The sequence below is a fragment of the Cephus cinctus genome, unplaced genomic scaffold (assembly GCF_000341935.2).
Source record: "Cephus cinctus unplaced genomic scaffold, Ccin1 Ccin1_scaffold0475, whole genome shotgun sequence".
Taxonomy (NCBI): domain Eukaryota; kingdom Metazoa; phylum Arthropoda; class Insecta; order Hymenoptera; family Cephidae; genus Cephus; species Cephus cinctus.
The window spans coordinates 1981-29845 of record NW_014333151.1 but is presented as its reverse complement, the minus strand read 5'-3'; the positions used below and the strand labels follow the sequence as shown (position 1 = coordinate 29845).

General features: G+C 37.0%; 1 protein-coding gene and 1 long non-coding RNA gene across 4 annotated transcripts in view; one reads left to right on the top strand and one right to left on the bottom strand.

Annotated features, from left to right (window-relative positions):
- The first annotated feature begins 11649 nt into the window (after positions 1-11649).
- Positions 11650-18327, top strand: LOC107268131. Of its 3 annotated transcripts, none has more exons than XR_003059802.1 (4): positions 11650-11883; positions 11973-12072; positions 12470-12617; positions 17947-18327. It is a non-coding gene; the product is annotated as an uncharacterized LOC107268131 (long non-coding RNA). The 3 variants fall into 3 exon arrangements; XR_003059803.1 differs by adding an exon at positions 13972-14016 and having other exon boundaries at positions 11650-12072; XR_001537749.2 differs by having other exon boundaries at positions 11650-12072.
- A 3219-nt stretch (positions 18328-21546) lies between these two features.
- Positions 21547-27865, bottom strand: part of LOC112494407 — a 7565-nt gene continuing 1246 nt past the window's right edge. Inside the window, exons 3-4 of the mRNA XM_025085400.1 lie at positions 21836-21984; positions 21547-21732 (exon numbers count right to left, since the gene is read on the bottom strand). Of these exons, the coding sequence (XP_024941168.1) occupies positions 21547-21732; positions 21836-21984 (335 nt within the window). The remainder of the gene's footprint in view (positions 21733-21835; positions 21985-27865) is intronic.

Below are 27865 nucleotides of genomic sequence, written 5' to 3'. Positions count from 1 at the left end.
GATACATTTCTCCATTTCATTTTTTGTTTTAACGTGCCGTGGTCTGATTAAAAACAAATTTGATAACGCTCGCACGTATGGCAGGCTGTTTCACGTTTTGATAGTTTAAATATTATTCAGCCGAATAGAAAAGTAGTAAAAAATGTCCCAAAAAATGGCATTTTTTAATATCCATTGCGATCACCAACAACAGGCTCATTGGCAATCTCCCTACTCATCTCTGTAAAGACCGTGCCTAAAACCATAGCGTTGTGCATCTCCCCACTCATCTCTGTTGTGCATCTCCCCACTCATCTCTGCTCCCTACTCATCTCTGTACGTATATTTCAGTGCTCCCTACTGATCTCTGATGTATTGAGTGGCGTTGAAGAAAACGGGGTTTAGTGGTTAGGAAATTGAAGACTACACCCAGGATTTGTATGTGTGAATTCTTCCAAAACCTACGAAGCAGTTCCACGTTTTTGATTGGTCGTGTATATATAGTAATACTACGCGTGATAATCTGGAGCTGTGTTTTGGCGCGTCGACGCGCCACCTGAACGAGACTCTCGAACTAGTTCCACGTTTTTGATTGGTCGAATGAATTCGTGTATTCCTCGACATCCGCGATTTTAAACCGGGTGAACACTCAAATGGGGAGACTTGTATGCACCTTTTTTTTTACAGGATATTACATAAACCGTAGTAATAAGGTAGTCAATACTCTTAATATCCATATGAAGCTCTGGAAATAATAGAGTAAGCAAATAAAACTTAAAAAAAACTCTCGAACGTGGGTAACTACAGAAATATAAGTTTGCTAAACAATACACCACAATGACTCGATAGCACACGTGCTTGTTGCTGAGTTAACGTCCGAGAGTCTCGGGTTCGAAACTGACGTCTTACCTCTCTTTTTTTTTAATTATCAACTATGCTTATTGGTTTACCTAATTAACTGAAGTTTCATGAAATACATGATAATATTAATCTACAAATATTGTATTATATTACATCGTATACATCCAATAAATTGGTACATGAATCAGCGAACGTTTCCTAACCTAACCTAACCTACTCATCTCTGTACATACATATACAGGGTGTTCGTTATGAAACGCACTGTAGTAACACTATTACATTCCTTTCCAAATTCTAATGAATACGTGTATTTTCATTTTTTATTTCATATATCAAAATTTCGAGATAATCAAGGTTGAAGTTGCAGTAATGCGACCAATCAGAACGCGTTTAAACGGAGCGTAGATGACGTCGCGAGCCAGCCCGCAAGGTCTGCTTACAGGAGGCCAATAACACTAAGATTCTGTATCTGAGGCAGGACATCCCGAAGATATTCTAAGATTGTCAGGATAGTTTTGGGACATTCGGAATAGAATTAGGATATCCCGAAGACGTATGCTGACTGGGTAGAAATGAAATAATAACGCCGAGAAGTGTCCAGCAAAGTTCGACAATAATTGGAGCAAGCAAAGTAGATTCTTCCGAGTTATTATTCTCGGAAATGTATGTCGCGAACATACTAGCAAAGGTAACTTGAACAAAATAAGTAGTATAAGTTGGCCGGTTCTGGACCAGGATTCCTGTAACCGACATTTACCGACACTCTAGAACCTTCAAAGGAGGGTGTCCGTGCCACGGTCTTACATACAGGTCTGGAAACGAATGTGGTGGGGGTAGTCCCGCTTAGTGTCCAAATTCACTAACTCCAATTTACGACACAAGGTGCGCCACCAATACAGGGGTATGCGACAGAGATGGACGATAGCTTGCGCGTCATAGCTTGTGTTACGTGAGCGGCAAAGGGGGAGAGCACACCTGTACTAGCGGCGACGCGCCGAAGAACCACAAAATTTGGACAGTAAGCGGGACTACCCCCACCACTAAAAATTGGTCTCGTTGCAAGACTTGTATGTAAGACCGTGGTCCGTGTTAAGGTATTACTACGGACCGAAAAAAAAAAAAAATTTCAATGTAAGATTTGGTCAATTCAGCGTCAACTTTTGAACTGATAAGATAGTCTGTTAACCGGTGAGTAGGTGTTGCTATGAGGCTGATTTTAACCTGTGCTGGATCAGTCATCGTGGAATACGTATTTTCCCTGTCAAAGAATTTTTAAAAATAAAAGAAAACCTACGTTAAGGTATTACTACGGACCGAAAAATAACAAAAGTGTCAATGTAAGATTTGAAAAATCCAGCGTCAACTTTTGAACTGGTACAGTTCACTCACACACGCCCATCCCTGCATCGATAGGCGCACACTAATGTACATTGGATGTAGTAGTGTATACACCGAATACAGTCTCAAACGCAATGTTACCGTAACGCTCTTTTGTCTAGCCTTCGTACGAGAAATTTCGTAATAAATATCGAACATCTTTCATGTCTATCAATAAATCCTATGAGTAAAAAGTTCTGACTAAAAATCTAAAAAATTCCTAATTTTTTCCTTTGCCACATACTAGTTTTTCATCGGAATTACGCGGACGAGTCAAATGAAATAAAAAGAACCATGCGCGTTTTATTGGCCAGGTATAGGGAATACGTGTTACGAGTCCTGACTTTAACTCGGAAATACTCGTAAATTGATGAGTGAATCGTGTTAAAAATTTGTAGAGAGATGTACTGCTATACAAATTAGACGTAAAATAAATTTCAGCTCGATTACGCGGTTTTGAGTTTACCGTAGTAATACCTTAAGTTGCGGTCGTGAGCTCTACGATTTCCGGAAGTGACGTCACTGTGACCCTTATTTTCTAGGAATTTATGGAGGAGTCTAGTAATTTTACGTTGGATTCCAAGAATTTGAAGTTCGATTCTGAGAATCGTGCGCGATCGAGAAGCTTCTAGAATCCTCTAGAAGCTTTGACGGTCGTGTCCGTGTTAAATCGCGAAGGATCATTCCTAGAGCCAGCGGCCCCACCCGCGACGTTTTGAGGCAGCCCCTTACCCTTCGCCCTAAAAAACCTTCTAGAATCTTCTAGAAGCTTCGATGAACCCCTCCTATCCCCGTGCAAGTTCGTGGAGGTTTCGGACGTCGACCCTCAGCCAATTTGACTTCAAACGTTATCTCTCAGAATTGCGCATCGAGTAGGCAGCCCTCCGGAATGCAGGAAGTTTCCAGAACTTTTCTCTCCAACGTTGAACCTTATCGCGTAGATTAGAGAGAGAGAGAGAGAGAGAGAGAGAGAGAGAGAGAGAGAGAGAGAGAGATGATGTCAAACGGCATTCCCCTTGCCGATGCCCTCTCTACCCTGCCCCATGCAGGTTCGTACAAGTTTCGGACGGCAGCCGACCGGACCTCGAACGTTATCGCGCAGAGTCACGCGTCGGGAGTGCAGTCCCTCATCCTCCGAAGTGTCAAATTACTCGTAGGAGATATGATTGTAATTTTTAGACAGTATCGGCACGATAACTCAGTCAATTTTCAATATTTTTGAACTTTTTTTTTAAATCACACAAGTTTTTTCTCTACAGTCTGACGAGAGGTTTTTTTCATTTTTTGGCTGGACAATTTTGTATAAATTATTAAATACTCATTTTTTTCTTTAAATTGCATTTTAAAGTTTGAAATACTTTAATTTCTTTATTATTGAAAAAAAATTCCTCTTTCAGACTATACCTACTACATTATTTTACAAGATTTTTTTTTATTTTTGCAGATTGGATAATTTCTTGTGAAGTTATGATGTCGACAAGGAGGCGCCATTGTTTTTAATCAGTAATCCATTTAAACCTATAAAATATAATATTAATATTAAAAAAAAAGTTAATTTTTTCTTATAATTGAATAGTTAATAAAAAAAATGTGCAATCAACAATTTAATTTTTTTTCACCATATAACCTTTATAATAATTTTCCAAATTTACTCGGTTATTATAGCGCGCAGGGGTATGTGAGCCGTTAAGCAGAATGAAACGAATCTCAAGCATGTGTACGATGACCAAGTAAACATTGATATGACTTACGCACAGTAGTAGTAATAGATCCGTTATAGCGAGACCTAGGGGCGTGGATAAGTAGGGGTGGGGGTGAGTCCCGAAAGTATTACGGTTAAAATTTTTTCGTTTCGAACTCGACGCCCCAAAAGTTTCGCGAATGAAATTTTTTCATTTTAAACTCGACGCCCCAAAAGTTTTACGACTGAAACTTTTCGTTTCAAAAATGGGAAGTGGAAATTTTTCTGTACGAAAACTAAAAGGTAGCAGTAAAACTATCAGACAAAACGATAAGTCAGAAAGTAAAAAGGAAAATCAAAGGTAAACCTACATCTTGATAAAAAAGGCGCCGTCCAGTGGCTGAGACATTTTTTTTGTGCAACGAAAATTTTCTGAAACTTTGGAGAAGAACATCATGGGGTTTAACATGTTATACAAAAGATTTTATGACTTAGACGATATCTGGTTTCAAAATTCAAAGGAAATTTTACCCTACGAAAACTAAGTGGTAGCAGTAAAACTATCAGACAAAACTATATGACGGAAAGTAAAAAGGAAAATTAAAATTAAAAAATTAAAAAAATCAAAGACAAGCCTACATCTTGATAAAAAAAACAGAGGCGCCGTCCAGTTGCTAAAACATTTTTTTTGTGCAACGAAAATTTTCTGAAATCTTGGAGAAGAACTGCAACGAGTGGCTAGGATTTCTGGAGCCTTCACATTTCAGCCAGACAATCTAACGGTCCTAGACGACCACGTGTTTCGTAGACAAATAGTTTTAACCCACAATAGTAAGGGTAGTTACCTAAGTAAAATTTAGGTTTGACTTTAAGATATGGTTCATGAAATGAATTAGGGTTGTAAACGATATGTCGGAAAGTAAAAAGGAAAATTAAAAGACAAGCCTACATCTTGATAAAAAAAAGGCGCCGTCCAGTCGCTGAGACATTTTTTTTGTGCAACGAAAATTTTCTCAAACTTTGGGGAAGAACATCATGGGGTTTAACATTTTAGACAAAAGATTTTATGATTAAGACGATTTCTGGTTTCAAAATTCAAAGGAAATTTTACCATACGAAAACAAATTGACGGTGTTAAGTTCTTCAAGGTAATTTTACGGCATTGGTGATGAAAAAAGTATGGCCGTTTAAGGGTTGGAAAATATCTTCTAATTTTCGCAGGTATGAAAAAAATGTCCAAATTCTACCGACTCCACCCTCAACCCCCCCCCTCTCCCCCACCACCTCACTATTCTAAATGTACCCTCATACAAATCACCGTCGCTTTTGAGTTCGATAATGATATAGCGACACTCCCTATCGATATTACAGTATCACTATCGCAGAGTGTAATATAAATTTAAAAAGAAAAAACAGTGAAAACAACGACAATAATATCGCGGGAAGAAAAATTCAACGGGTGGGTTTAAACACTCACATTGATAATAGTAAGTACATTTTAAGATGTTTTCGGCAGGTAAAATGTATAATAATACAAAATCATATCTTACTAATGATTAATGTCTTCGCTTGCTAGACGATGCTAGCGATGGGGCTATACAGTCAGAAGTATACAGAATCGTTAGCAGGGAAATTGAAGAGGCTATCGAAATTGAGAGGATAAAACGATTTCTAGAAGCTGATCATGATAATGATATCATGAATAACGCTGAGAACAACTTATGGATCGATCTGGAAGACATCATCGGTGAAGACACCACGTTAGTACACCAGATAGGTGGAGGTGCAGAAGATTCTTCTATGTTACCTGGACGTAGAGTTAAAATCGTAGAGCAGTCAACGAGACACTTCCAAAGATTTAGACTCGGCGGAACGTTACAATATTTAAAATTGATGCTCCTAAAAAAAATGTAAATCCTATGAGCTGGTTGAGAGAAGCTTTTGAAGAACTTAACACCGCCAATTTGTTTTCGTATGGTAAAGTTTTCTTTGAATTTTGTAACCAGAAATCGTTTAAATCATAAAATCTTTTGTCTAAAATGTTAAACCCCATGATGTTCTTCTCCAAAGTTTCAGAAAATTTTCGTTGCACAAAAAAATTGTCTCAGCGACAGGACGGCGTCTTTTTCTATCAAGATGTAGGTTTACCTTTGATTTTCCTTTTTACTTTCCGACATATCGTTTTGTCTGATAGTTTTACTGCTACCGTTTAGTTTTCGTACAGAAAAATTTCCACTTCCCATTTTTGAAACGAAAAAATTTAAGTCGTAAAACTTTTAGGGCGTCGAGTTTTGAAACGAACAAATTTTAACTGTAATACTTTCGGGACTCACCCCCACCCCTACTTAACCACGCCCTCAGGTCTCGCTATAACGGATCTATTACTACTCACAGTTTAAAGATCTGTGTTCGACATGTTGGAAATATGATAAGTTTGGGTTCCTCGTAATCGACAATGACAGCGAGCTCGAGGGAAAAAACTTCAGGAGCAAAAAGACATCTTACGTCAAATCGCTAAAGTCTGCGATACGATTTGCAAAAAGCATAGAATGATAAATTTGGGTAGAAAAAATGTCAAACAAACGATGAGTGAGGTCTTCAAACCGGTAGTGATTCCACTGCAGAAACTAGTGATTGCATCTCAGCCGGCGCATAATCTTATCAAAGACCAGATTAAGGATAAAATCAAAGATGGAATAAAGTAAGACGAAGAAGAAGGCAAACTTGTTGACAAAGAAGATGGAGATGAGGATGACGTAGATTTATTCGTTAATCAGAACGATCCTGTACAATAGTATCTCGATATGTTGCTATCTAATCAAGAAAAGCATTTGGATACATCATCGCATCATATACATCAAGCATCATACCGCCTATGGTGAGCGTAAACCCTCAAAGAACAAATTGATGGTAGGCGATTTGCCTATCAGCTTTGAGGGTGATCGAATCCATATACGCAATATGAGTTACCTGAAAGCTACGGGCTTGATCAAACTCTTGTTCAGGAAGGTACCTGACAAGACTAACGTAACCCAGAATGACTTGGACAGTTACAGAAACATTATGGTAATGACGAATGCACATAAAAAGTTCTATAAACCTGATGGTGCAATTCGTAAGAGCAAGAGTTTCAAATTTAATAACGTCATTGCAAAACAGCCCTCTGTAACGGGTAAAGGTATAGTACCGCGGTATATGATCGCTGTCAAGGACAAACGACCGGATTACGTGTACTGGGAAGATCTCAACGAACTGGTAGACCGCCTTCGCCTGCTCCTTGCGTCTCAGGAAGCTGGTAACCCCAGTCACTCCAACGAAATCGTATCGATTACCGAAGAATTCCGCGAGGCGGATATTATTTATTAATTCGATAAAACGATCACGATCGCCACTTTGAATATGAGCGTCGACGTGTTTGGACGTCAGTTAAGTAGCAGGGCCGCAGTTACGAGTAATCGTAGTCTCTCTGGTGCTGGATTCAAATTTACTGCTGCTGGACACTACTACATTGATAACAAGAGGCTGTACAACGTCGCCAATCCCGAGGAGGAAAACGATGCTGTGACCTTGAATCTGATGAAAACTGAGTGAAAACAAGTGACTGCTGAAATGCGCAATGATATCGATAACAACAATTTGATGATTCAATCTCTCGATTCTACCACGAAGGAAGCGTTGAAATGTCTGTAAGCTGATATCGAACCAGGACAAGAATTGGCTATTCGCAACTTTCTGATCATTTCCCAGCTGGACGCCAGGCTGAGTGGATGATGGGAAATGGATGGAAAAAAGTTAGCGGTGGTGACGGAGCTCGTAGACCTTCCAGAAAAAATTACAAACGCCGACACGTTGACGTCCGTGGGCTGGACGAAACTTGGCAAGCGGATCTCGTCGACATATCAGTATAAACCAGAAAGAACCATGGATACAAATATCTGCTCACCGTCATCGATATATTTTCAAAGTTTGCTTGGGCCGTGCCGTCGAAGGGCACGAACGCTAAAGATGTGACAGCAGCTATGAGATCTATACTGGCAAAGGATCGAATCCTGAAGAAATTGCATGTTGACCAAGGCCGAGAGTTTTACAATTCCGAATTTAAGGATCTTATGCATAAACATGGTATTACTAAATCGGGAACTCCAGGGGCTTAGCGTTGCGCGTTACCAATTTCGCCACCGTGATTCTGGCAGAATTTTAGACTCTAAAATACCCACACAGCACACTATATTTCGAAAACATTATAACAATCTTCCAATATTTCAATTTGACAGCAATGTTGTTGATGTCTTTATGTCAAATATTGCACAATATTTCAGGGCAATATAATAAATAAAACTTTCTGATATATTGCTGAAATCTGTGACAAGAGTCCCTAACCAGACTCGGAGTATCCGAGCGAACACTAGTTCGCTGCCGCGCCGCTAGGTGGCCAAGGCAACTCGTTTGAAAAAACGTAGGACCGGGTAAATAATTAATCCGTCGATTATTCGGTTTTCGTCTTCGCCGTCGATATATACTTTTGTATTCTGCATGTAAAAATTACATGTGAAATTATTGCATTTGTATAGAGTATTTAAAAATACAACCGAGGTAATATTTAAGGAGGTATAGGCAACCTGCCCAAAGAAACCCACGATACATTGCTGGCATTGGAATTTATTCTCAGTTATATTATTTCTCAGTTATCTATCTGAGTTATATTTTATTAATATTATGCATTGATATTTCCAAAATATTGACCGGCAATATTATAGCAATATTATGATTGCAACGTGCTGAGCGGACATTGCAAGGTTCCTGCAACATTCCAGAAATATTTAAACAATTTTCAATATATTTCCGGTAATATTGCATTATTTCAAGGGAAACTTTTGGCAATGTTGACAAAATATTTCTGTGCTGTGTGGGCTGTATTCGATATTCAGTAACTTGAAAGCATCGATCTGCGAGCGCGTTAATCGTACTCTAAAAAGTAATATGTGGATGCAGTTTAGTCTACAGAGCAATCACCGATGGCTGGATATCTTATCGGACTTGTATCCTCTTACAATAACAGTAGACATCGTACCATTGGTATGAAGGGACAGGTTACGGACACTGGTAACGAGAAGGAATTACTGCAATAGGTGTACAAGAAATTCAAAGTCAAATCCACACTTAAACGATCAAAGTTTATAGCCGGCAACAAAGTACGAATTAACAAGTTTAAATACATTTTTGAGAAAGGCTATACACTTAATTGGATAACTGAAATGTTCAAGATAACTCGAGTAAAGAATACCGATCCGGTGACGTACAATCTCAAGGACTACCAAGATCATCCCATTGAAGGTAGCTTCTATGTACAGGAACTCGTCAGCGTCAAATACCCCGATATACATATATCTTGTGAAGAAGGTACTGACAACGAGGAAACGTGAAAACAAGCTGTTTGTGAAACGGTTAGGTTTTGATGATTGGTACAATAATTAGATCGATATGTCAGATTTCTAAGGTGTTTGAAATAAAACAGAACTAAAATATTTATTACGTCTTGTTATTTATATTTTTTACGTATTATTGACATTTGTACATTCTTATTATATGTATATATGTATGTATATTCTCAAACGAAGTGATGATTTTTCCTGCAACGAGTGACCTTTTTTTTCGAAAAATTCAACTTGAGACAAAGCCGCGTGGGGTAGTCACAACATTGTGGATACTTGGCCGTTAAACTCGTCTTATCTCAAGCGATCTTTCTAGGAACGAACGTCAGTTCTTTCAATCGATTCTAGACGTTCGTCTAATGTGTTTTCCGCGTCTTCTGGAGAAGAGTACTCTTTGTTTTTACTTGGCCAAATGCATGCATGTAATGTAATATACCTATATCGAGATAAACAACAGAGTATTAGTCTAGTTAAATAGAGATATAGTCAAGAATTTTAGTATTCATCTTCAATTAACAAAATTTATTTCTTACTATAGAGCGCATGTTCTTTAGATTTTTCAGTCAAACCATTTTTTTACGTTATTGTGATTTACTTATACGCTAATTATTTTAATGGATCATTTGTCCGACGTTGTTATCGTCGATCGTAGTATAGGCCTACTGGGGACCCGCTACGTTAAATAATGGGAACGCATCGACTACGGCATCTCTTGGGTGTTGTGGAAGCCCGTAGATTATCGTTGTTGATTCCTTTATTATAATAAAGTAATAAATAAAAATAGAAAAAAAATTAATATTTGGTTCGATTTTTGAGGAGGTTGGAGCGTCTCACGCCGGTCAAATTAGTGCTAAATTTTAGTAATCGTTTTTATAAATTTAATGCATTATGTAACATTGGTTGAGTGTCATTTGCATTATTACATGTGTCCTTAATCTAGAGAAACATTAATGCTGGTTGATTTACAAGAACATTAACTAATTAACGTTAAATTCCGAGAAGGTATGTTTTCGTTGAGTTTTTTCAAAGAATAATCTGTAATTCTTTACCGTTTTAAATGCGGGACAGCTTATTCTGTTTCTCGAACGACGCTCTACAGATTTATCGTCTGAATATTGTATAGTGCTAACCCTTTAAAAATGATAACCTGTTGTTTACCCACCGACAAAAATTTCTTTATAAACAAATGGCTATAATTATTAAACGGTTAATATTATTAAATATTTAGGCAGTGAATTCGTAAAGGATTACTTAAGAAACGAAATGAGCCATGCCTCATTAAAATCGGTAAAAAATTACGGATTAATCTTTGAAAAGAATTGAAAAAAATGTATCTGTTCGAAAATCGATATTAATCAGGTAATATTATTGTAAATTCATTGCCCTTCACTGCAATCAATTAATTCATAAAACTTTGTAAAAACGATAAAAAATATTGAGTACTGATTTGACCGGCGTGAAGCGCTTCAACCTCCTTAATACGTTGTATTTCAAAAAAAACAAAAAAAACTATAATGTCCAGAACAAGGAAAAAAAAAACTTCCGAGGGAGAGAGTCTCAAACCACAGATCTCTGGCCTCCTAACCGAATGCCTTATCTATAGATCAGCACTACCTATTTTACCTACTTTTTTCGGAACTTGTATTTGCGCAGTTAAGTCGTTCGTTCTACTGCATAATTGACAGATAGACCATATGCATGATTTTCCTTTAAATTCATAATCATCTTACCTAAATTGTTAATAAAAAAATGAGAAGCTACGCTAAAAAATTAAGGTAAGGTCTACAACAAATAACACATAGTTATTTGAGAAAATGATTTGATATTTATTTATGTGCACTTGCATATGTGATTTACAGTCTGAAAATATATATTCCCAATAGAAAGCAATAAGAATTATAATACTAGAATTCGTTTCTATTATACATATAATCTATGATACACGTGATAAATCTTACAATTTCCCTATCATCAATTCTATTTAGAATGTTATTCGTATTATTAATGTCACTCGGAATAAATGGTGCTCGTTTCCCGCACACAAATTGCCCGTGCGCGCTACAGTCTCTTTTAGTACAAATCTCCACTCATAGGCAGCGCCACAAGATAGCTTGGACTTTTTTTCGAGACGCCGTCTACTCGCCGGGATTGGAACTAAAATTTTGCTATAGTTTAGGCTTGACGTACCCTCACCACGTTCTCCGCACCACGATACCAATCACACTCAAAACCTTGGTCTTTTTGTTGCCTACCGCTATGTTGACATACTTGGCGGGTCACTTTACCGAGTCTCTTTTGATTGGCTATGACGCTACAACATCATATTCTGATGTTGGATCTATCCAATCGCAAGCGTGTATTCCATACTGTCATCATAGCAACTTGATTCGAGTTCCAGGAACGTCACTGAATTTGCTTTCTGTCACATAATATCTAACAAAAGAACCAGAATATTAGCGGTACGGACAGTAGTTCTAGAACATACGTATAAGGTTTTGGTAACGATCAGTAACGATTTTATCCCGTGCTTCATTCAAATACCATGTTACCCTGGTGAGTGCTAAGAGTGCGGAATTCTTTTCAATTATTTAAAACACGACGCACAAAGCATTTTAAGCAGGAGATATTCTTCTATTCATTAGAGCTGCAAAACTGTTGGTTGTACATTTTTCTATATTCACGTTCATACATATATGCAATTATTCAATCTGATGGAACTTTATTATATCGAGTGTGTTAATGGTGAGTTATCACTGTACATTTACTAAGATCTGTAGTATTTTCTTTTACAATTACTTACCTCAATTATTTCCTAAATGGTGAAAGAATAAATTGCATATCTTCTCATTGGAATGAAAACGGTTAAAATATAGATAGATTACGCATTTACTAACAATGTATATTAATCAATTTTTAACTTTTTTATTTGGATGAAAACATCCATATCGTTATATATTTATTGTCTTATTTGAATTCATTATCTTTATCTGAAATTAGAGGGAATTCATATTTTTTGTTCGTGGTTCTATTATTAGACAGTATAAGTAATTTTCTTTTACAAGCGAACAAAGAAAGAAAATCTTAATCCAACGTCCTTTTCTTGTTTCTCACGGTTTAAATTATTTAATGATTATGATAGGTTACTAACCAAATTATCATTTGATTACGAGGCGACAATTCAATTTGGACGGCGACATAGTACGATAATATGGGAGAAAAATGGATCAGATACAATAGAATAAAAACAATGAAAATATTAGCGATGACGATAATGATGATAACAATCGGTAAGTATTTCAGTGTCTATCTTATTAATCTACATATGCTGTAGTTTAAAAAAATTGGCAAATTCTTTCACAGTGATCACAAGTATTGAGTATTGCATGTAATATATATATATATATAAGTTCTATTTTAAAAAATACCTCTGTATGTATAACTTACAGTAGAAAAAAGTATGATGTCTGAACATTGATATTGCATAAGTGCTGAATAGTATATCATAGGAGAAGGTATTTATAGTTTTGTAAAAATATTTAGAATTGTCAATAATAATTATTGTTTAAATAGGGATTATTATAGGTAATTTACATCTTTCTAATATTCACAGAAGATATAAAAAACAAAATTGAATATGGTGGTGTAAGAGCTACAGGAGTTTGATCAAGCATTTTAATAATGAAAAATATTTATCATCAGTTTCAAAATATTCAAAGCTTAAATGGCAGAAATCTCTTTTCTGACTAAATCTTGATTTCTTTGTTAAATAATAATTTAAAGAAATAATTATATTACAGTAATCTTATTTTAAAAGATTACAAAACTAAGTAATTTCCTATTGTTTCTGGGAATGTAAATTAATAAATAAGTAGAAGGGTATAAGTAAGTTTATCTGTAAAATATAATTTTTGAGATTTGAATATAGGATAATAGTATATTATCTATTGATCCGACTTCAACTTCTCTGAGATCGAATCACGTAAAAATCTTCTAGGACATATTTACCCTTTTCCTGTCAGTTTATTGTGATGCTGCAGATTCTTTAAAACAACTATAAAGAATATAATAAGTACAACATACGCAGTATTGAAGTTTTATATATAACCATGTACGTTACATATTACACATTATTTAGTGAAAATTCTATAATACTACTTACAATTGTTAATGTCTCCCTCTCCTCATTTTAGGTTTTTCTTTAATGAAGGAATTCAGGTGTACTTTTACATATTAATCACATACTTTATTTCTCACTTACAGCTCCTTTTTGTTTCATGTCCCAATGCACACTGCTCTCTTACTCTTCTTCTCCTCGCCCACACACATATCTCCTTCATATTCGAACATTACTTGAATTTTTACATTTATCTGACCTATCACATGCACTCCTCATGGTAATCATCGACCAATCATACTGCAAATTCCCTAGAATTTACACGACATTCATTACCTGTGTGAAGTTAGCTCCCCTTTTTTAATAAATGAAAAATTTAATAGTTGCTCCAGTTTCTTCCACATTTTTTCCAAATTGTTCCAAAGTAGTACCACAAAAACTTGTTTCAGGGCAGTAATAATTGAGAAAAAGTGAAATAAGCCACATCCCCTTTTCATTGAAAATCATATTTTTGAATATTGTTCCAGGTTGTTCTAGTTGTTTCTAATATTGTTCCAAAAGAGCATGGTCAGGTATGTAATCATTCACCCAGAAAGCGGAGAAAATGGTTCATTAAAAGAATGGTCGTTCCAGAGTTAACTACCCTTCCGTTTCTTGGTCTGAGAATTCTGTTGGTTGTTCCAAGTTGTTCTTATTCCTAATAACGTTGTTCTAAAGTTTGATTGAGATATTTGCAATAGTCTATTCAAAAAGTGCAATAACGGTCAACTAGCGCGGCCCGCCCCTATATTTGGAAATTTCACACTTTTAGTATTGTTCTGCATTGTTCTAACTTTGTTCTAAAATGTCCCAGAAAAATAAATTTCTAAGTTTTTCTAAAAAAAATAACTTTCTAATAAAAATCTGCGTACGGTACGTAACATTTAAAATATTCGTTTATATATTCCTAAAGAAATCGAAATAATAAATTCTTATTACAGGTAAATAAATGGTATTTTATTCACTGACTAATGAACACAACACAGCACATATTTCTTGTCAATTAAAGAAAATGGAAACAAAAAAAATACAAAAGCTCCGAAAATCCTCTTGTAAAAATCTGCGTACAGCTAACACTTCGATTATTTATAAACGATATCAATATTTGGTTGGCCATCCTTTGGCATTAATTACTGCTTTAAGTCTTCGAACCATGGTCTCTATTAATTTTCGAGTGAACTCAGGGCTGATGTTTCTCCATTCTTGCTGCAATAATTATTTTAACTGGACCTTGCTACTGTTATCGTGTTTTTTAATTCTATTTTCGAGTTCTGTCCACAAATGTTCGATCGGATTGAGATCAGGGGATTGTGGTCGAGTCTTTTGAATATGAGGGATGTTATATATTATCCATTGTCCTACTAAATAAGCTGTATGTTTAGGATTGTTATCATGTTGAAAGTAAAAATTGTCGCCGAGGCCAAGTTTTTCTGCACTGTCTTTCACGTTTTCTTTCAAAATATTTAAATAAATCATTTTTTTTCCATTATATTGTCGATTATTTTCAAATTTCCGGGACCCCCCCCCCCAATACTAAAACTCCACCACCCCGGTATTTTACAGTGGCTTGTAAATTTTTTGCTAACAGTTTTTTTCCTGGTTTTTTCCACACTAATTTTTTTTCTATGAATGCTAAAAATATTAAACTTACTTACTTTCATCAGAGAACAGCACCGTAGACCAAAAATCGAAATCTGTATTCGCGTAATCTTTTACAAATTATAATCGCCTTTTTTTTTTTTGAGATGTACGGCTTTTTTCTCGCCACGAAACTTCGATATTGGTATTGATGGAGCACTCTAGACACAGTTGAATGATGCACATCAGTACCAAAATATGTTTTTAATCTTGTAACTATCATAAAGGAAGTGGTTACATGGGTTTCGAAGGCTGAAAAGAAGCATATTTTCTCTAATGTTTTTTCAATATAATAAATGAATTATTCAAATCAAACTTTAAAGCATATAAAAGAGTAACATTTAAATAATATTTTCTAAAAGTTTCATTCTGAAATTTTTAAAATTCAGCCGTTGGGATTCGTTTTTCGGACACCCCTTAGAAAAAAGTATCCTCGCGGTGGTCAGGATAATTCATCATAGCTTTATTTGAAATCAGAAAACCAAATATCTTCTGTTAGTAGGTGAGTATAGCTCATGATTGAACGAAGGACTTAAAAAAAAATTAAAATTTGAATGTTTGGCAGTGCTGTATACAAAATGTACAATTTTCGGTACAATCTACACCACGTATTGTACTTTGTAAAATAAGTTGATCAAAGAAGAAGAAAAACCTTCGTGTAATCACTAGACAATCATATCTACAAGAAGTGTGCAAAATTTCAATAAAATCGGTGCATTAATGTTTGAGAAATCGTGTCCACCGACTTAAAAAATAGAGTTTTGAGAAACAGACTAAACAATATCTCAATAAAGTCTCGATATACATGTCGACTGAGCCTTATGAGAGAAATTTCCAAAGGCTCTCTTTCCTACTGTTTTACTCTGATTGACTTGAAATTTTGGAAAAATATTCGTGGCATACTATTAGATAAAATTTTTTTAAAATCGATTTTTTGAAATTTCCAAACTCATGTAACTCCTTAAGCCGCACCGTGTTGTCTTTTTTCAACCTACGAAGTATAAACTTCTTTTCTGAGTTTCCGATCTTCTTCGACTTCTCTTCCTCGGTTTCCTGTGTAAGATATTTTCTTTATTATACTTTTCTACGACTCGTTGAATAGTTGAACAACGTCTCGACAGAGTATCGGCGATTTCTCCATATGATTTTCCACTTTCTTGTAATTGGATTATAATTTCCCTTTCAGCAATTGTTAATTCTTTTTTCCGACCGCGTTCCATCATTTTCACTGTGTTTTACCGTCACTGAAGCTTTAGTCTGACTGACTGATCTAATGGGGAACTGGACTGTGACGGGAATTCAAAAACTGTCTAAGTAGTTTGCTAGAATGTGATCGTAGAATGCCAAAACGCTGATTAGATAATTTATTTATTACTAAAATATTAAGAAAATCGATAATAAAATTTGCTAAAATATTGCTATAAAGTGCTGGAGCGAAAACAATTTGTGATTGGCCGTGATGTCACAACTTTATCTCCTTATATAGAGTTTATTTTATAGCCAAATAGCCAATGAGAAAAGTCCGTATTCGAGCTTCGCAAGTTGGAGACGCATGGTCGGCGTCATAAGACGTTATTATTTAAAGTTTACTCACTAATCCGCAAGACGGCAGTACCGAATATGAGATTGTGACCATCAACATATAGTACTGGACTGCTCACTGTTGCCGCATAAAGTGTAACCGGGAATAGAAAGAGAGAGCAAAACGTAAGGACCGTTCTGTCCGTTTCTATCATTTTTCTATTGGTCGAAAGTTTTCTGGATGGACGGGGTTCAGGACTGTAATATGCAAAATAAGAACCATGTGCAAGATTACTCCGCACATGTATAATGTACGTTGTTACAGTCGAATCATGGAGACAGAAGTGTTTATCAAAATTCAATATTACTAAAAAAAAAGGTGATTCGCTGTCTTAAGTGTGGGCTTTCGCGAGACCTGTTTTCTGAGCCCAACACAATAAGCTTTCACCAGTAAGTAAAGTAGAAATATAACCTTGAATTTTATGGTTAACATAAGATTAAATCAATTCTTTTACTTATAAAATATATAAATAAAGTTCATCATGAAACATACATTTTACTGCGTGAGGTTCCCTTATTCCTGATTCCGTTTCTGCCTACGAGAAGAACAGAACGGTCCTTACGATTTACTCTCTCTTTCTATTCCCGGTTACACTTTCTGCGGCTACAGTGAGCAGTCCAGTACTATATGTCGATGGTTTTGACGGTCATTTTGTCACGTGACTCAACAGTGCGTTTGAACTGCTATTTGTGCAACACGATTTTTAATATCACTTTTTAACAAATGTAAGCATAATATTTACGTAAGCCATCAATATTCACAGTTTTTATGGTACCACAATTAGGAAAAAAGAAAAAAATTGGTCTAGTTCCCCATTACTTTAGAAATACGTTTTTACGTAGAAATACAAGTGCGTAGAAATGAAAACAAAATTAGTCCGAACGTTACATTTAAAGTAAACAAATACATACAATGTATTAATGGTGCGCCGTACGCAGACTTTCGCAATGAGATTTTCGCACCTTTCGTATTTTTTCGTTTCCATTTTCTTTAATTGAAAAGAAATATGTGCTGTGTTGTGTTCATTGGTTAGTGGATAGAATACCGTTTATTTACCTCTAATAGGAATTTATTATTTCGATTTCTTTAGGAATATATAAACGAATATTTAAAATGTAACGTACTGTACGGAGACCTTTGAAAGACCACCCTTAATTTCCCTTAGCGGTAAGGCGAAAAAAGAAACACTTTTGTTTCTGAGTCCCCCACTCTTGGAAAATCAAACTTCTGCTGGTTGTTTCAGGTTGTTCCAGGTTGTTCTGATTGTTCAAAACATTCTTCCAAAGTAACAATTGCGCTAAATGAAAGGTACGCGAATGAGAACAAAAACTGTTTTGGAGGGATATACCGTAAGACCCTGCTTAACGCGGGGGATACGTTCCGATAAGTTTCAACGCTAAACGAAACAGCATTAAACGAGGTCATCTTAACACGTAAATAATGGGGGTAAGTGAAACAGAACAAAGAATAAGAAAATTTATCAGTTCTTTTTTTGTTTTATTTTGTAACATTCATTGTTAAATAGTTTTTTATTACATCAATTATAGACTTATTTATTGCTAATGTCCATTTTCATTCATAAAACATTCATGAAAATAAAAAAAATTCGAGTAAAGATGTCATGTTTGTGACGAGGAAGGTTCTTCCTCATTTGATATTTTTTGTTTTTGCTTCCTCATAGAGGAAGCTATGTGACGGTGGAAAATTTTCCTGTCGAGATTTTCATGTCACCATGTTCAGCATGTGCCCAAACATCGAGAAAACACGTTTCGAGAAAATGTCCGGATGCCCAAAATTCAAACGTGTATAACTCGAGACGGTTTTAGCTACAGCCTCCCAATTATGCAGGCATATGCAGATCTATAATCCCTTCATTGACTATAATTATCGTCATGATTCAAGCTGTGGCTCAAAATTGATGTCATTTTCAAATTTCCAAAAAAAGGACGTTTGCACTCTAGCGATCGCAAATTTTGTGATAATCGTCTAAATAGTTCTTAACAAAGAGATATGTATCCAGGGTTGGTTGGTATTGCATTTGGACCGAATCGATCGAGAAGTTTTGATTTTATGATATTTTGAATTTTTCGAAAAATTAAATTTATCAATATAACTCCCGTCAACTTTGACCAATTGAGCTCCAATTTTCGAAAAGTATAGAGTATCATTTAGCCGTAATATGTCTCAAATTTGGCGGAGATTGGTAAAACGGATCTGATTATACATATCTTCAAGTTTTTGAATTTCAGCCAATTCAAAAATATTAGGCCCGAAGAGATCATGCAAGAGATTTATCCTTACATGCGTTCTCTACAGTATGAACACCCCAAGTTGTGAGAGGCATGGGGACTCACGTTAAACAAGCTGCAAGTTGAAACTTGCAATTTGCTTCCTCTGAATCGTAAGTAGTGTACGAAGTCCTTATATGAGGATGCGAAGAGTTTCAATTTTAATTTTAAATTTAAACATTTCTCATTTCATACTCATTTCAAACGATTTCAAGAATTCAAATGGTACCGCGTTATACTGAAACAGCGTTAAGCGGAGCAGCATTAAGCGGGGTCTTACTGTATATATTTTGTATATCACACATTTTGTATTTTGTTGTCACGAGTTCAATGTGTTTTTGTAACAGTTAACCCTCTATAGCAGCACCTCTCGAGAATCACGTAATAATAAAACGGGGTCTATTAGACCCCAGCGGTTTTAAAGGGCTGCAGAAATTTCTAGAATCCTTCAAATGGTTGAAGCAAAATTGGGAATGCATACCAAACCGTTCTTTTTGAATGTGTGCAGGAATAAACTTGAAAATTTTATTTCGAATATGTTAAAAAGACCCGCGAAAAAATAATTTGGAAAAATGACGTGTTTTCATAAAAAATGCTCTACTTTCTTTGTTTTTAGAGATTTTTCAAAAATTCAAATGGCGTTTGAATCTGTAAAGATGTCTCTTTGTGGTTGGTATATTGGGTTTTACATGATTTTCAAAAAGTATATTTACTTTGAAGAATGAAGGGGGCATTTTGGGGGAAAATAAAGTACGAGCTATTTTATGGTTTATTATACTAATTTGTTTTATAAAATTGTAAAAAGATTAGAGAAAGATATAAATGTGTAGATAAACGTATTATTTTACCCCATAGCCACAATCGTTGCATAAATAACTTCTGTGCTTGTCGTACATGGAGTATCTGCACGTTGGACACTGTAAGAACGTTTTAGTGTCTTCATTTCTCTTGCATAAGTTACATCTTTGTCGCTTTTCAAACCTGGGCCGTTTGTCACGTTTGTCTTCAGATATTGATTATTTGCATTCACCTTTATGTATTTAATCACTTGCAATCGAAAAAATGAATTGCTCCAAAAATCGTATTTCGAACGTAATAATAGCACGGGGGGCATTGACTCCACGCTTCTACCTTGTACTTCCGACGGCTGCCGAAATAGTATTGATGCTTTAAATCATATCCTTACTATGCGAGTCTAGTATTACATCTCGTGAACCAACTATACAAAGTTTTCTCCTCGTAACGAACTTGCGACTAGCCGATGATTATACAAATCTGGAACAATCATCCATAGACAAAGAAGAACGCAGAATAACATTTAATTTTATCAAAACATCAAATTTCGTTGGCTAAATTATCAGAAAAACAGTTTTTGTTCTCATTAGTGTATTTTTCATTTAGTGATATATTGTAACTTTGGAACAGTGAGAACAACCTGGAACAACCGGCAAGAGTTCTATTTTCGAAAAGTGGGGGGCTCGGAAAAGAAAGTGTTTTTTTTTTCGCTTTATCGCTAAGAGAAATATTTTAGAAAGTTATTTTTCTGGATTTATAGAACAAACTTAAAACAATGCAGAACAGCACTAAAAATCTCAAATTTTCAAATATGGGGGGTTAACTTCTCACATCCTTGCACTTAAAAATTGAATAATATTTCAAATCAGTATTTAAGAAAATCTAAGCCCGTTTAATGACTAATCCGTACGGAATTTTAGCCTTCTGCCCAATCTTTTCAGCACAAGCGTGTGTCCATTTATTATATTTAAGTACTCTATATGTATGTACGCCAGTCATATATTTTTGATTTTGTATTACTAAACTTGATTTTATTCCACTGATCTGCTGAAATGACGAGTTGAAATTTTTTATTTCACATTGAGGATGTCATGTTTTTAATATTAAAACTTGAATCGATTGTTATGTCGGGATCTTTATTAATTTCTGATAATATTCAGATCAAATGATTAGATTATTCTTTTCTTGATATATTTATTTAGAATCATATTAAATACAAAATCGATGTTTGTCGCATTGTCCTCCTTGTCATCCTATAATGAGACTGCTACTGCAAGGTATTATTCTATAGGCTCTTTGCGATTAACTCAAGGTCTCTCGGAGTGGAGAGGGAAGCATGTATACAAACATACGATATAAATGTACATACAATACTCAATATTCAACAATTTCAATGGAAAATGCCTTCATTACAGCACGACGTAAGTCGCTGTGAATTTCACTGATGATCGTATAAACATGTTTCAGACTGATAGACGAACCATATTGCAACATTGTATGTGCAATCGCTTTAAAAACTTCATGTTTGGGTGGAAAAATTTTACCATAATTATCTAACGTTTGAAATTTTTCGCTGATTAGCAGTTCGCGCGATTTCTCCTCGCCATACATTTTTTTTACATAGAAACTATTAGGTTAATTCATTCAAACTTGTCTAAGTGTTTTTAATTATTTTATTGAAATGAATAGCAACAGAAACTTATTAACACTAATTTTGTAAGTACTGTCCTTCTGTTTCTACCACACGGGTTGAGCGCTCCTCAAGCTTCTGTACATCTGCCTGCGATATTGCCCTCCTCTATTTCTCTGGTCAAACCTACTTCTAACTCCTCCCTCCTACTTAATTTTAAATCATCAGTTAAAATTCTACAAATAGTAGAGTGAGGAATGTCCAACTCCTCGGAAAGCTCCATCTCCAACCAGTATCTTTTGTCTTCAAGTTCCAGCTGCAATACATTGATCGCGATCAGGGTGAAAATGGTGAGTCCCATCTCTGCCCTCGCTAGCATCCCACTAATTTTCTTGAAAACGCTTCACCCAAAATTTTACCGTAGACAGAGAGTACGCAGTCTTGCCAGTACTCTTATGCAGCAGCCGATGAATTTCGGAAGCAGTAGCCCCACCGAGTACATGAATTTTTATGAACTCCCACTGTTCAATATCAGTAATAGATGATATGCCTCTTTGTTGATCGATAACTAAATCACAAAAAAAGTTGTTGTTTATCTATCAAACGTCAGAACACGTCGCAATTTGTTGACGCAGTAATAAATACTTAAACTGTAGTTATGAATGACTTAATATATTGACATTGACTGATTCTATACAACCATTTTAAAAATTAAATATGGTGGTATGTTGAAAGAAGAATGAAGAAATTGCTTACATAAAAGCGTAAAAATCTATTGGAATTCTAAAGACTCTGCACTATGGTATAGAAAACAAAAGCAGGCGAAGTAAAAACGAATTCTGTCGTATGCACTAGTCAAGACTGAAATAATCTGAGAAATAAGGAATGCCGCTTCTTTTATTGGTGCTATTAGCGCGGTATGTCAGTTCTGCTGCTGCTGCTTTATGTTTTCTCTGTAGGGTAGCTGATGCGGCCCCTATGTGAACCTGGTACCCTACTTAAAGAATAATAATTTTTAAAATGCCTCGTGATTCTACCCCTTTTGTACCACTTTTATTTTCATTTGTATCCCAATAGTTGCGGAGATACAGGATTTTCACTATTCACTGAGCAGGTAACTATGCCATTTTTTGAGCTAGCCCAAATTTGCGAAAGGATGTTGATTCTCTATCGTTTGTACCCGTTCGTACTGTTTTTCTTCGCACGCATTCTAAGGCTTGTGGAGATATAGGATTTTCAAAATTCACTGAAAGAGTAACTGCGTCATTTTTTAAGCTAGCTCAAATCTGCGATAGGTTGCTGATTCTCGTTTTTACCCGTTTGTGCCGCTACGCTATACGTATTAGGTGCACGGCTGTACTGACAAAGAAACCGTGGTAGGTGTCCGCCACCGATTTTCTTCATTCTCACATATGTTGTAGTACTCGATAAACTAAGTGACACGTGTTTTTTCGTATCGGCCCAAATTGGGTTTTTGGGGGTGAAAACCGCTTCCGAAAATTGAGGTACTAAACACCCATTTAATTATTTTACATATAACAGCGGTATCTTTCACAATGAAACCAACTAGAAAAATTTCCTCACAATGAGAGATCAAAAATGTGATTTTCTCAAACTTGTCAAAAAATTTGTATGGGGGTAAATCACCCCAAAATTATTTTGGATTATACAAAATCACCATAAGTGCAGTTTACTGTTGGTATGTTTTCATAAAATAAAGGAACTTATACATTGTGACGTGGTAGATTTTACCCCGTCAGGACCTCGGCGGGAACTGTAGTGGTACGCGGGAAAACGCAAATTATAAAAGAATCCGGGCAAGATGCCACCACCTCAAGGGTTAACGAAGTTATGAACTGGTAGATTTCTGATTCGGTTGTTTTGATTTTTGCTATGTCCTATGCTGCGAATATTGTATTCGCGGTCTTACCGAATCTCGAGAAAAACCAGCGAGGGATCATCAGCGTGGGAGGAACGAGGACGAAAGGTTGAGTGACGTCAGAACGCCGGTAGGGCCCGAGCTGCGCGCGCTGTAGCTCTCCGCACCAATCACCTCGCGACTTCGATCAACTCTACGCACGTTATCACCCGAGCTAAATGAACAGGTCTACGCGTATCGAGTAACTAGCAGGGAGCTATTACTCATTCCGCGTGACATGGACCTACGAACGACGGAGCACCTGTAACGCACCACAACTCATGACGGAGGCCCACTGCTATCGACGAACGGAACGAAGACTCGCGAACTGGAAATCCAGGGACGCCTGGTGAATCGTTGCGAATTCCTCTGGGACGACGGAGCCCATCGCGGGACAGCCAGTAATCGCTGTTCCCGAATCGTATGAATTGTCGCGAAGACGTATTTGAATTGTAGCGCGTGGTGTCATATCGGAGATTTCTGATTGGGGCTGTAGGACCAATCAGCGGTGGTTGCGAATATGGGAGAGGATGATAGTCTCGGGTGCTGGTGATTACGATCGAAAGGGAAGGCAACTTCCTTCTTCTTGCCTGGACTGTCGACGACGCTAGTCGTGTTTTTGGAACCGTTTAGTTTTCCGGGGTTAACTTCTGTGAAGAATCCGGACATCATTCGAGGCTGCGGTTACAGGCTAAATTCTCCCTAGCGAAGAGACAAAGAGATTTCGGGAAGCGATTTGCTAATTTTTGTGAGCGACGAAATCTCGTAACACCCCGCGTTTGTACGTTTTGACTGGTGCCTATAAGCACGTGGGAGATGTTCTCACTCGTAGAATCGCGTTCGTTTAGGAGTACGAGATTCCCCCGATCGGCAAGGGACTGTTGTCGCGTAAATATGTTGCCCCTAGTGGACATGTTTATCGCGCGTTTGTGAAGCGAATGGAATACGACTCTGTGTGAATGATAAGTTCTCTCGGCAATAGAGTGTTAGATCTCCGAATTTCATTGTATCGTGTTCACGTGAGGGACGTGTTGCCGAGAGACACGAAATAGTCCTTGAGGTCGTGTTTTCGAAGTGTCGCGACTAGATCGCGTTAAATTGTAGAATCGACTCAAGTATTGAGATTGTATGTAATTGAACCGATAACGAATTGTCCGGAAGAAGTTTAAGTGTATCGAACCATATGAAAATATTTATTCATCGCGATTCCCCGCTGACGTCACAACTGGTTGGCGCCCAGCGTAGGGCTCGAAGAATCTGTCGCACAAAATAAAAGATCGATTTTGTTATTGTTGACCCAAAAAGCCGGAGTATTCCTTTTGTTGAAGTTGTCCTTACTCTTGAAGATCCCCGACGCCTCCGCGGTGCCGAGTTAGCCAATAGAGGCCTGAACGACCGACTAGAACCGAAGTATACGTGGTTCCCGTTTTGGAAGCTGGCGCCCAACAATACCGCAGGTATTATTTCGAATTCGTATGTGTTAGCCCTGGGTTGCCTGGAACGCGAAGGAATCGCGTAAGTTGTGCGCCGGTCAGTCTCTCTTCTCCCGACGAGGCTTGATCGCGAAAAATACGTCACAATACATGTAATACAGCCACCAGAGGGACAGGGATATCCGCAAGCAAAAGTGAGTCAATGAGCCGATAAGCTCCAAACTTTGTTATAGAATTCTGAAAAAGAGACGAAGAGGTGATAAAAGCTACTAACGTACAGCACCTAGTAGTCCAATCCATCGCACTGCTTCTATATGAAATTTTTTAGAATCAACAAACTAATTTATAATTTGCAGGAATCTGCCTACCCCTTGAAGGCAATGCATAATCCGTTACACTAAATTACTCCAATACCTACGATATTTTCAAAAAATGTTACCTGTTTCTCATTTCAACGTCCGCATATGTATATCTAATGTATATCAATATCCGCAATTATACAGGATGTCCCAAAATTCGATAATAATCTTCACGTAGCGAGAATCAGGATCAAAAGCAGATTATGAAAATGACCTTCCTTTTGTTCAAAAGTTCATAGTTTTTAAACGGGAGCCGGTCGAAGTTCACCAATCAGAATGTGGTGACAACGGAAATGGCAAAGATATGCAAACTTAGAGTTTTCTTCCTCGCTTTTGTTTCTCGGTCACAGTAACGACAATGAATCCAGTTCCCCATGCATACTAGATAATACGCTACTTGATGGGCTTTTGTTTTTAGCTGATTGATGAGAATTAAACAGAGAATGCGAAGTCTCAGTTATACGAACCACCTAGTCTCTGAAACACCGTCAGACATACTTTGACACTCAAACATAACTTTACAATATTCCTTTCTGAGTCGAGACGTACTGACTGTAATTAAATAAAAATAAACATTCATAGAACAGTGCATTTGTATCACGTAATATCTAAGCACGTCCTCATAGGTAGAAGGATTGTGTAATATGGGACTATCTTGTTGATTGATCTGATTAGAATTTATATGAAAATTCAATCATAATCCTAGAGCCTGGTACAGGTCTACGTCAGGTTCACGATAGATCGATGGTAGATTTACGGGAGATCTGTCGTGTATAAAGAAGCTTTTTCCCAAATCTGGAAGTCGTCGTCGTCTTCGAGGTACAAACGTAACTCGTTCATTTCCTACATGCCCTGGTGTTCCTCGCTCATAATTTCTCCGGTACATTTTCCGGAACTTTCTTCGGTACTTTTTTCGGGACATTTTCCCGTACTTTCCAGCATTACGTAAAGGAACTGCAGAACTCATCATCGTGTAACTGGGACTTCGCATTCTCTGTTTAATTCTCATCAATCAGCTAAAAACAAAAGCCCATCGGGTAGCGTATTATCTAGTATGCATGGGGAACTAAATTCACTGTCATTACTGTGACCGAGAAACAAAAACGAGGAAGAAAACTCTAAGTTTGCATATCTTTGTCATTTCCGTTGTCACCACATTCTGATTGGTGAACTTTGACCGGGTCCCGTTTAAAAACTATGAACTTTTGAACAAAAGGAAGGTCATTTTTGTAATCTGCTTTTGATCCTGATTCTCGCTACGTGGAGATTATTATTGAATTTTGGGACACCCTGCATATGTCATGTGCCGTGCCTTTTTGAATTTGGATCTCGCACACACATATATGCAACAGAGAAACCACGCGATCTCGGAGATGCCGACTCCAGCAATATGTGAGGAAGCTAGCTTCCGGTCTTATCGCACCAAGAACGTGCCGAAACGTGTGAACTGAAAATTCTAGGATTCACGCAAGCAGGTAAAACCGCTGAATTTGTAAGATTTGCCTTCCCTGCTCCATCCTACTTTCTGCTGAAAGTATCTTCCAAAAGAATTGGCAACGGTTCTCGTAAAAATGATGTGTATTTCTCTGCGTTTAAAGTGCCGTTGATAAAATAGGGCCCAATTATTCGACCATTTAACATTCCGAACCAAACATTGACGGACCATGGTTTTTGTTTGTCTACTGTCCGTAACCATCGCAGATTTTCAACAGACCAAAAGTGCATGTTTCTCAAATTTATCTGGCCATGATTCGTAAACGAAGCTTCATCGGTAAATAATACTTTATTAAAGAATTCTCCGTCAATGTTCAACTGCCTCAGTCCCCACTGGCCAAATTTTACACGGTTTTCGAAATCTGTACCATGAAGTTCATGATACAGTCAAAGGTGATATGGGTGAAATTTGTGTGAATGAAGTATTCGTAATACACTTCTTTGACTAATGCCACTTCCTCGTGCGATTTGCCTATTACTAGCAAGAGGATTTTCATTCACCGCAGTAGTTATAAGCCACTTCTCGTTGTCACAACAAACCCCCACCACTGTCCCGATGAGTCATAGAGCGCATCGCGCTGTGTCCCCCCGTACCGCACTATGGCGTCACCCCCTCGCCTATGTGGTCGGCTCTCCCCACCGCCAACCTATGTTGTTGCTCCCCCACCATGCGGACCTGGTCCTAAGGCCCGAAACTCAGTAGCAGCGGCGTTGCGTGCCTCCAGGGGCCTATCACGGTCGGTAATTATGCATTGACCGCCGGTCGGTAACTTTTTAATTATCCTAAGGAGAAAAGTGTACCCGTGGTAAAATGGAACACCGTATTTTGTAAGACACCTTATGTATATTATAAAGCTGTAGCGCATGATACATTTTCGATTATTACCGTATTCTTGACGCGAATCTGCTTTAAGTCGTAAAAACGTATCCTGATTAATTGGTAAGGCCTGGTCCCCGATTCTGCCCGTTTCCCAAGCCGCGTGACATTCTCCGAACAATGATGTAATCAGGGTTCAGATCGTCTCTGAAGAATGTCTTTATCTCAGCGAAGTGAAAATCCCTGCAGGTGTACGGCAGCGTCGAATAAGAACAACGTACAGCGGAATACGCTTAATGCTTTATAAATTATTGAGAAGATATGGGGTGATGGAGGTGTAAGAAACAAAAAAAAAAAACAGTTTTTTTTTTTTTTTAATAAAAATATATTATACACATTTTGCAAGAAACATCAAGCGTACAGTTTTT